At 42.5% G+C, this 11,194-nt stretch overlaps 1 protein-coding gene across 1 annotated transcript; it reads right to left on the bottom strand.

Moving 5' to 3' along the window:
- Positions 1–1,665: 1,665 nt before the first annotated feature.
- On the bottom strand, positions 1,666–11,082 carry XRCC3 (X-ray repair cross complementing 3). Its single transcript, XM_021528903.3, has 8 exons — positions 10,943–11,082; positions 9,548–9,660; positions 9,068–9,205; positions 8,143–8,355; positions 5,131–5,285; positions 4,067–4,279; positions 2,989–3,035; positions 1,666–1,951 (listed from the first exon to the last, which is right to left on the bottom strand). Exons 2-8 carry the CDS (start codon positions 9,600–9,602, stop codon positions 1,729–1,731), a joined length of 1,044 nt encoding a protein of 347 aa, XP_021384578.2. The 5' UTR covers positions 9,603–9,660; positions 10,943–11,082; the 3' UTR covers positions 1,666–1,728.
- Between the last annotated feature and the right edge of the window lie 112 nt (positions 11,083–11,194).

Genomic DNA, 11,194 nt, shown 5'->3' with positions numbered 1-11,194 from the left:
TAAGCTTCATGGTTGGGTTTTATTGAAATAAGCTGTGAGGTCATTTCCAAATACAGAGAATTAAGACATTTTAGGAAAATTATTTAGATACAACTTGTGCTATTTGCACAAGAGCCCCTGAGACACCTGAAGGGGTTGCAGGAGGCACTGAAAGCAATTCATCCTTTCTGCTTGCTTATGGTCTCCTTCCTTCAGCTTCAAGCTGTGCCTGTTCTACTCTGGATCTTCCCCAGGCAGTCACACAGGGTCTCTTTTCCTTAAGTCATACTCAGTTTTCCCATGAGAAATCTGCCATAGTTCCAGCTGAGGCAGTTTACAGCCAGACAAAACTTTCCCTTTCAGCTACCCAGCTGCCTGCTTCCACATGGAAAGATAGATGAATGTCCTGAAGGAGTGTGACTGGGGAAAGGCAGAGGAGGCAGCTGTTTCACAAACACAGGGTTCCTGCCCGAAAGAGACCTGAGCAGTGTCACTCCACAGAAACACTGTGGAGTTCTTGTCTGGGCCAGCAGCAGGAGGGGAAACAGGAGAGCTTGATGAGAGTGTGATACAAGTGAGCATCACTCACTGAGGAGAGCAGGCACCCACAGAACAGGGGCCTCTGAGCAGTGTAACTTCACCTGGCTTGCTGTCACACAGAACAGAGCTAGGGGAAAATTCAGCCATAGGAAGAGTGGATGTCATGGCAGTGGTCTGAGGACAGCAGAAAAATGTGACAAATAGCAAAAAGATGGGAAGAAAACTCACGTGAAGCTGTAACCGAACACCAAAAGTCACCTCAGAAAAGCAATAGTATCTGAATGATGAAAAGAACTGAAGGTGCCCTTTAGGATCATGGCAGAGCTGAGAGCCCAGCAGCAGGGACACAGGACAAGAGAGGCAGCAATCCAGAAGCCCATGAAGAATGCTGATCCAGCAAAACAGCAAGCAGGGTAGAGCATCAGGAAGAAAACAGAGACCTTGCCCTGAGGCTACACAGCTTCAGCAATGGGCAAAGAGAACAAGGGGATGGGGAATGTGGTTTGCTGTCCTTCAAGTAAGAGACTAAAGAGGGCTTTGCTCTGAAGGGAAGGGACTAAAAAGCAGGAAGAGTGGAAATGAACCATAAAAAATCTTTAAGAGTGCTATGAAGCTAGATACACTCATCTAGTACAAAGGCAGTGCAATTTTAATTCTTACAGTAAGATGGTAAAATAAAGTACCTTTATTGGATTATTTTCTTTAAAATCTTAATAGCAAATGGTTTTAAAATAGGACAGCTGCTTCGTGACAAGAAATGGCTGTCCTTAATTGACAGCATGAGACCCAACACCACCAGCAGGCAACATAAACTGGCTGAATTTCAAGTCCTGTTGGGTCTGGAAACAGGTTACAAAACTACAGTAAATGCTGTTTCAGGATGAGCATGCTATTAAAATAAAATTAGACATCAGGTCTCCCCCATCATGGGGATTACTACATCCCACTCCACTGTGCAGCCTTCCCCTGCTCACAGCTTCCCTTTCCTTCAGAGCCTTCAGGACACTCATCTGACAAGGAAAAGCTGAATATCCAAGTGTAAAAAGATCCATCTTTCACAATGCAGACAAGGCTAAATGTAGCCATACCATTGTTCGTGTACTTCACCTGCAATTTCTCTCATCCAGGAAGAATTGCATTTCACTGGTCATTCTTCCTGAAGCAGTCCTGATACATTTTTGGAGCATGACACTTTACTATGCGAAAGTGCTACTTTGTTCCTTTTACACCTTCCAACTGTACTGTATAGTAGCAAAAGGATGGAGGGAGATGAGGAGCAAAAACAACACTTAAAGTCCTCCTGCTTCCAGCGCAGTGTGACGCGGTTCCAGGTGAGTGTCCGGGCAGGGAGACCCGCCTGACCATCAGTCTCATCAGCAGCTGATTGGACCAGGTTATTCCAAGTGCTGGAGTGACTCTGCTACCCACTACCCTGTAAGGGAAGTGTGACACATTTCTGCATGCATGATTTCATATGAAATACCTTCTGTTGTAACAAAACTGCACTAGAAGGCATTTATTGTTTCTCACATATATTGAAATCTATGGGTCTTTGAAGACAGAGGTGACAGGGTTTATTCACAAAACTTCGGTTATCCTCGTGGCAAGGAAACAGCTGGAGAAGTGCTTCTGTAGAGAACAGCTGTCATTCTTTCAACTACGGCTAGGGGGAATACCTACCTCCACCTGCACAGGCCTCTCTTGCAACAGGAAAACCACAAGACAAAATAGCTGAACTTCTAATATTTGAAGTGTGTAACTGTTGGCCTTGGATTCCATTTACAAGTATATTTAGAAATGCATGGTAAACAGAACACTGCATATATGCGACTTTTAACTCAAGGTTTAAAACAATTTTTTTCTGGAAAAAGTGTGATTTCTCCAGTAAAAGAAATACAAGATAACCAGGCAAAAATGATAATTGAACCTTATCCTTGTTCTGTGTCAATTCCAGAATCTGAAGGACACAGTGAACTTTTCACAGACACCCATTTATGTAGCACCCAACTTATGTAGTAAATCAAGGATATAGTTAGGATTCAAACAACAAATATATACATTTGAATCCTGTTAATATCTTGGTGTCAGAAGATGCTGTTTTGCATGTTTTCTTAGCTCACTAACAAAACTAGCTGCTAGGGTTTGGTTGCTATATTTTTTGAGCAGACAGAAGGTGCATGCAGTTACATCAAAGACAAGACAAGATGCAAAAATACTCTTGTGTCAGCAGGTACTCAAGCCATTAACCCCAGGGAATTTTTCCTGCTAACATGTGATTAGGAATTATGAGGTAAATGTATAGGCCAGTTTCTTCCCCTTAGAGCATGAGCTAGTGCTGATCTCCAGCAAATCCAGCATTGCTGGGTAAATGCCCCAGTGCTCCTCACATGATCTTGTAGCTTACCCTGGAGTGATAAAGAGTGGTTCAGAATTGCTGTGTTTGACATTGTCACTGTGTGGGTGACTCACCTACAACTGCACTGAGCAGCTTCCGACTCACTCACCACATCCGTCACCTGAAGCACAAAAACAGGTTTGCAGCTGACCTGGGGTTCTGGGTTTGTATTCAGCAAGCAGGAGGGCAGGAAGGGGAACCAAGGCAAGAAAATCCAAGTTATCCGAGCATATATTAAGGCAAGTTAGAAAACATCCTTTCAAGGCAAACTAAAATGGATTTGGGAATCACAAGCTGAGTTTACTGTGTTAGAACTACTTAGCAAACTACAGCTTACATTAATTAAACAACTACTAGATGCCTTATTAAAAAATAAACCCAAACCACAAACCAACCCCCCACATTGACAAAACTGTTCCAATGCTGTAACTGGAGATAAAAAGTACAAAAGCCCAGATCTCCCAAAAGTGCCCTGTTCTCAATGATTTCACTACCTTTGAAGTTTCTCAGTGGCCTGCCTGCACAGTGACTTAACCCTTCCCAAGGCCACGTTGGAGTGTGAATGCTTCATCTCTGGCATTCAGATCCTCCTTCAATTTATGAGTGGACTAAGAGCAGTGTCTTGCCTTGTTTTCTCAAAAAAACACTCTTTGTGACCAGTATCATTGTGGCCTTGTTTTGATGCAGCCCAAGTCAGTGCATGCACTTTAGTGCTTCGGTAATCTCAGCAGTTACACAAAAGTGCTGAGTTCCACAGAAACAGCAAAGCCCCTGGGGTTTCATTGTCACCTGGAATATAACTGCCTGCAGAGCTCCCAGAGCAATCCTCCTGACAATGGTATTTGAAGACAGTGGTAAGAAAGAATTCTGTTATTGCTTTGATGCTCTGTGCAGTTGCTATACATACCTATTTCTGTTAGCTTTAGTGGACAACTTTCATTAACAGCCTACAAAAGCTTAAATAATAAACTTTGAGTAGTTAACATTTATTAAAAGACATCAGTTTAAGGAAGCTTCAGTTTCCATCAGTCATTAATAGTCAGCTGACAGTGGTAAATACACACATCACCATGAAATCTGCATTTACACAGAATTAATTTACTCCAGCCGTTAAACAGTCCCTACAGAATAAGAAGCAATGAGATACCATACCTGGTTAATGCACACGATGGGAGTCCTGAACCTGGTGCTCAAGCTGTGCAGCTGTGCCCCAAAGGTCTGCAGGTAGCGAGCCCTGAGAGCAGCCTCGGCAGGGCCGAACTCGCCGCGGAACAGGGCGGCCATGGAGTCGATGACCACGAGGCGCACCATGCCCCGAGCCAGCAGCAGGGACAGCCTCCTCGTGATGCACTGCTGGAAGGTGTCCTGCCACACACACAGGGACAGTGACAAAGGGCAAAGGACCCTGCTGGGACATCAAGAGACTGAACTACAGCAGTCACTGCTGCAGCACGAGCTCAGGGAGTTTCAGATCTTGAAGGCAGCTGGTGGATCTCTAAGTTTCACCAGTAACCACATCTGGTGGTTTTACTGGAGAGAAGATGGAAGAGACAAAACTGCAACCTGCATTTATCTGCAGCTCTGACTTTACTGATACTTATAAATCTCAAGGGTGTAGTACTACACTCCTAAACTGTTGTTTTGATAGAATTATATAAGGTTAAGGGGCTGGAATGGACCTTCAAAATCATCCAGTCCCAACCCCCTGCCATGGGCAGGGACATCTCCCACCACACCAGGTTGCTCAGAGCCACATCCAGCCTGGCCTTAAACAGTGTCAGGGATGGGGCATCCACTCCACAGTTCCTCCACAGTTCCTCTGAGCAACCTCTTCCAGTATCTCAGCGCCCTCATAGTAAAGAATTTCTTCCTTATATCTAAATTTCCCCTCTTTCAATTTGTACCCTTGCCCTGTCTATGTGGCCTGACAGAGGGTCCCTCTCCAGCTTCCCTGCAGTCCCTTCAGACACTGGAAGGTTCCTATGAGGTCCCCACACAACCTTTTCTTCTCCAGGCTGAACAGCCACAGCTTTCTCAGCCTGCCTGGGGAAGGAGTGGTCCTCACTGAAACACTCAGGACATGAGACTATCATTAAGTGTTCCAAACCAGTTACAAACTGTGCTGCTCTTCCCTTAATGACCTCTTAACAGTAAAATACTGCCTCAAATCCATACTGATCAAGACTTTTAGAAACATTCTTTGTGCTACTACTTACCAGGTCTGCTGCCTGCTCAACAAAAATACTGTTTCCAAATCTGATCTTCTGTATGATTTCAGCTGGAACATCTGCACGCAGCTTATGCTGTTGATCTATGAGCTGCTGCAAACGTTTGCTTGGGAACACATCTTCTGTACAAATGTAGACAGCTCCTGTAGCCAAGGAAACCACAGGGCTCTTACACATGCAGTTTTCTTAACAGCACACAAATTACACCACACACATTTAAAAGCTACACATACAGACCTGGAAATTCATGTTTGTTTGGTTATTTTGCAACCACGTTCTATCAGTGAGACTTTCCTGCAGTTGCCTGGTCCTTTCTTCAGAACCAGCTGGGACAACTGGATTTTGTACTCTCCACTGGGTGACACTCAGTGTGCACAGCTGTGGAGTACCTGATCACCTGCCCTTGGGGATCAGGAGTATGGGGATCACCTTTTATCCACCCCACAGAGTGACACTGCACAGTCTGCCTGCTTCACAGACCACTGTGTATTTCATGCTAAAAAACCTGTGGTAACTTGTCCTGAGACAACAGCTCCTAAGTAAAACATTCTGGCCATGCTTACCATGCTTACTTAAACTGGCTGCCTTTTGCACAATGTTGCTTTAATGCTGAAAGACAGGGATTTCTCTGCCATGTATTCTGGGCTCACAGGTCTGCTTTCTGAAAGCCAGACCTGCCTTAAGCAGGATGTCACTTGTCCTCTCCTTGGCTTACTTAAAAAGGGTGGAATGTCCATTTCTTCAGATTTCATAGTCACTAGGGTTCTTCCAGATGCAGGTTTGCATTTCTAGATAGATTGATACTCCATTGATTAAAAACTTGTATTTTGATCCAGAGTTACTGCAACATTCAGGACACTGAAAACACAGTCACAGGTCCAACAACACCCATACAGAAATCAGCAATTTCAACAAATCTGTTATTCGGGCCAATAAATCTGTTATGCTGGTTGTTGACAAAAAAATACCACCAAAAATTAACCAAACAGGAATAAAACCCATTAAAACCCCTCTGTTATAAATGCAGGCAAACTTGATGGGAAGAGATGAGCATGTCTGATTCAATTCAGAAGACTGAATGATTTCTTTATTATAATTATGTTAAAATACATTAATATACTATATAAAGGAAGATACTAAAAACTACAAAACCTACTTGTTCTAACTTTATCTCTAACTAACTTATAACTTGTGACCTTGTCCTCGAGAGTCCAGACACAGGTGGATTGGATTGGCCACCAGACTCAAACAATCTCACCAAAATCCAATCAAGCAATCACCCAGGTAAACAATTCTCCAAGCACATTCCACATGAAAAAAACAAGGAGCAGAAATAGAAATTGTTTTCTCTCTCTGTGCACCTCTATGAAAATCCTGAGAGAGAAAGAAATGTGCTGCCACACCCCTCAACCTCAAAAAGAACAAATTTTTATTCCTATTATTATAATCTGTCATCAAAAAACCAGGTTGTTACCAAGAATCAGTAGCAAACATTATTTTCTAATTCAATATTCCAATATGGATTTTAATTTGTCCCATTATATTCACATATTACTTATGAATATGGGCCTATAAAATAAATTCAGCCAACACAACTGAACACAACTGACATTCCAACAACAGCAGAAAGATATCCTGGAGGCAAAGGAGGCCTTGTTTACTTTCAGGATTTCTTTGCTGCCAACCTCCATGCACTGAGAATTACAAAAAAGACTAGCACTAAATTTAATGAAGTAACTGTTTAAAGAAATGTATTTCAATACCACCACTTATGAAAAGGGAAGTTTCTAATGAGTAAAAAAATACAATGCACCATAATTTTAAATCAGTAGCAAAATTTTCTACTGGTAGTGCAGAGTTCTGTGAGAGTTTCTAAGCATTGCTGTTCTCTTCAAGTTTCCTAAAGGCTAAAACTCCTCACATTTAACCTAAGCTTTAATTGCTGTATTTTTCGTGGGAGGCTCAACACAAGAGTGCCAGTAGTTGGGCACCTTCCTTTCTACCTCTGTTCCTTGATTTCAACACAAACAGGAAGAAGTGCTGAAGCATGGATAAAAATGTATTTGTATTCAAACTATGTGCAGCAGTTAGCAGCAGCACACAAAGAAACAGAACAAAATACAATTGCTTCTGCTCTGATTAATGGCATCATAGAATGTAAACCATGGGCTACTCACAGCCCTTTTGAGCTCTTTAAGCAAGATCTTAATTTGTACAGTCGATGATTTTTCCACGTGGGTGGATATAGTTCAAGAAATTAGTAAGTTTCCCCAGAAGGAGCCAGTGAGCTGCCAGATAAAGCCAGTGCTGTGTGGAAGGAACAGCAAGGTCACAGGCAAAACACACCTAAGGCAGACTACCAGAATTCTCAGAAGTGACACAGGTTTCCTCCCTTTCTACAGCAGCAATAATAAAAAAGAAAAAAAAAGGAGTTAGATTAATATGACAGAAGGGTAAAAAAAACATACTCAAATTAAAGAATAAACCTGTATACTTTGGTAAAGCCAGGAAAACCACAGGTACAAAACACTATTACTTTTCTTCAATTACATTTCCATCTATTTTACTCTGTAAATCAGTACAATTAATGTTATAAAAACAAATAATCTTTGAAATTTGAAAACCTCAGCTAGGGAATATATTCCATGTACCCAAGATGTTTGTAGAAACTTACCTGCTGAGCTATTCTGCTGAGGTGCTTACCTGACTAGTCAATGGGCTCTCATGACAATTTTCTTACATTGTTTGAGAGTGTGTTTAGTTTAACCCAGAGGGGCAGGCAGACAAACAACAGCCAAGAGTAATTCTGAATTAGGTTATGCTGTGCTGCAGGACATGCACAGCAAGCTTTTCTCTCTGTAAAGACACCTCTCTCACTAACTGGCTTCCTACTGAAGTTGGACATGCACTGAACACGTGCACCTGCTTTATAAGGTTCCTAAAGACACAGTCTATTCCATGAAATGGGAAAGGAATCCAAGTTTACAGTTCAGCACTTACCAGACTCCAATCCACCATACTTGTGAGGATACTGCACACACAGGCACAGCTGTAAACCAATCTGAGTCTTCCCAGCAGAACTCTCCCCAGCAAGCTCTGTGATTCCCACTAAAGGAATGCCACCTTTTAACAAGTTGTCCAGCAGTGAACATCCCAGGCTCAGCCTCTGGTGCTGGGAGGGGAAATTATCTTTATCTTGGTAGAGCTGAAGTGCTGCAGGGTTTGGGAGTGTTTTTTAATTATTAAAAAAAAAAAAAAAAAAGAAAAAAGAAAAGAAAAAAGAAAAAGGTAGTTTTATTTATTATTTTTCCAGCACACAATGATACAAAATAGATGCCCTGAGGAAAGTTACACTCAGAAAGGATTTTGACAGCAGTTTCAAGCACAGCCATTATGGAAATAGAAAGCTATAGCAGAGTATAAAATAGCACAGAAGGCATCTGGTCGAAGCCTGAAGACTCATGCAATCACAAGAAAATAGATTTTAAATACAGAGTTGTCATTAAGAATTTGTACAGGAGAAACTATTAGGTCTTTCTTATTTGGAATGAGGTGTTTATGAAAAATCAGTTTACAAGGCTTTTAATATATGATATGAATTTTTCAACTAGTCTTAGTCCAAAAAAAGAATAGTGAGAGAGGGGAAGAGACTGTGAAAGAAAAAGAAAATATTTTGTTCCTGTATCTAAGTGCTTCAGACTGGAGAAACATTTGTCCCTTTTCAAGCAGCCTTAATCCTGAAAAATGACACCCAATCACAATCACATCCATTTACCCCCAGGGGAGCTGGGGGTAAATGGAAGTGATTCCATTCTCATTTCAAAGTCACATTTCTGTGTCATTAAGGAGCCAGAACCCCATTTTCTCCCAGTGACAGTTATTCTGAGCTTTAGACAGAAGCCTTTTTATGCCCTGACTGCATTACCTGTGAGCATGCTGTTCCTCCTCAGTGTGTGAGAGACTGTTTTCAGCAGGCACTGGATGTCTGCACTAGGGAGCTTCATCAATCTCTGCAAGTCTGCTCCAGACAGGTTTAAAATCTCTTTTACTGATTTTATGTCAGCTGAAACAAGAGGAATTTTTATAAATACTTTTGGCTGTCTTACACAGTAAAGTTTTCCCAGTTTGTAATTCTCATTTACTTGAGGTTTATCTGTGCTGCATTCTTGTACAGTGGGCAGGCAACACTCATGTGGAATGTACCAACACAAGCTGTAAAATTGTTTGGAAATTTATTATTGAAGCATGGCCAAAACACAACACTTTTAATTAATCAAAAAACTTCTTCATGAAACACTTAATGATGGTTCTAAAATGTTAGTGTCCATCTGCCTGCTTATACCCACAAACACACAATTACGTCAAGGATGTCACTGTGGTGACAGACAGTGGCAAATTAAATTACCTTTTTTCAGGGCAGCAACTGTTTTGGGGTTCAAGTCAAACTGGTCCCAGTCCATCTCCTGACACAGCACAGCAGTGAGCAGCACATCCCATAATTATCTGTGATTACAGTGGCTTTTATCACAGACACAGGGAAGAAAAAATAGGCATAAATCAGTGTCAAAAGTTTTCAGGTTTTTTTTCCTATTTTTAACAATATATTTATCACCTATCTTAGAGAAGTATCAATTATTCTGGGTTTATTATGCTATTATGAGAATTATTGCTATTATTATTTTATATATTGATATTAATGTACTATGGGAAGAGTGTGGCCAGCAGGCTGAGGGAGGTGATCCTCCCCCTCTCCTCAGCCCTAAGTGAAGCCACATCTGGAGTTCTGTGTTCAGTTCTGGGCTCCCCAGTACAAAACAAGGAGCTACTGGAAAGGGCCCAGCAGAGGCCACAGAGGTGCTGAGGGGTCTGCAGCATCTCCCTGATGAGAAGACAGAGAGGGGATCTCACCAATGCATATCACAATCCCAGAGGTGGGTGCCAAGAGGATGGTGTCAAACTCCCTTCAGCTTCACCTCAAGATGAAGAAGAGCTCTTGCACCGAGGGTGGCAGAGCACTGGAGCAGCTGCCCAGGAAGGCCATGGAGTGTTCCTCTCTGGAGGCATTCCAAACCCACCTGGACTCGTTCCTGTGTCACTGCTTTAGGTGAGCCTGCCTTGGCAGGGGGTTGGGCTGGATGATCTCCACAGCTCCCTTCCAACCCTGGCTATTCTCTAACCCTTTGGCAGAAGTCTTCTCTGCTGGCTGTTTACATTTATCCTATTAAAGAATTCAACCAATAATCCTGCAGTTAAGAGCTACTGGGAGTGTTAATTGCCTGTAATTCTGCACAGTGCTTTTGCTCTGGACTGCAGCTCACAAGCAAGTTGGACAGTCATTTATTCCTACCCTGTCAGTCTTCACACAAGGCTTTCATTTTCAAATAGAAAAAAAAATCACATGCGAGCAAGTTAGGATGACCCAGGATTATTCATGCATTGGACAGTCAAATATACATTTATTAGCTAAAAGCCAATTTAATATGAAATCGTTAAAATCTGTTTGTTTCTTGTAAAGACATTAAACAGCTCATTTAATACTTTGGTCCGAAACACAACAGTTTAGCCGCATGGCTGCCTAGAAGAGGTTCTTAGCATTATTCTGACAAACTTTAGGAAGGATTGCAGCAGACACCCAGGAGTTATGTGAGAATATATGACTTTATGAACAATCCCTTTTTCAGCATGTGGGGAGAGGCTGTGATGGGTGCTAATAACAGGATAAATCTAAGAGAGGCAAGTTACTTTTAAGTAACACCCATTTAAAGCAACATTCCGAGAAGGTTTAGAAGCCGAAACTTACTGCAATGAATCATGATTACAACGTCCCTTGACTGAAAGGCTCCAAACCATTGCGGACTCTCCGCTCACAGGGAGCCGCTCCGAGGATGAGGCCCAGGGGAGAACGAAACGCCGGGAGCGGCTCACGGTGTAGCCAGGGCTGTGCTACGGGCCCGGAGCCGGCCGGGGAGCGAGGGGCGGACAGCCGGACACACGAACACACGGACGGACAGCCGGACACACGGACGGACCCACGGATACCCGGGCGGACATA

The sequence above is a fragment of the Lonchura striata genome, chromosome 6 (genome assembly GCF_046129695.1).
Source record: "Lonchura striata isolate bLonStr1 chromosome 6, bLonStr1.mat, whole genome shotgun sequence".
Lineage (NCBI taxonomy): Eukaryota > Metazoa > Chordata > Aves > Passeriformes > Estrildidae > Lonchura > Lonchura striata.
This window is presented reverse-complemented; position numbering and strand designations above follow the sequence as displayed.

Bases quoted from the DNA above. Each gene is read 5' to 3' on its own strand.
- XRCC3 (XM_021528903.3), bottom strand. From the start codon at position 9,602: ATGGACTGGGACCAGTTTGACTTGAACCCCAAAACAGTTGCTGCCCTG. The intron at 4,280-5,130 runs GTAAGTAGTAGC...TGTGTGTGGCAG, and splicing joins TTGAGCAGGCAGCAGACCTG to GACACCTTCCAGCAGTGCAT. The intron at 3,036-4,066 runs GTATGGTATCTC...TTTGTGCTTCAG, and splicing joins CCATCGTGTGCATTAACCAG to GTGACGGATGTGGTGAGTGA.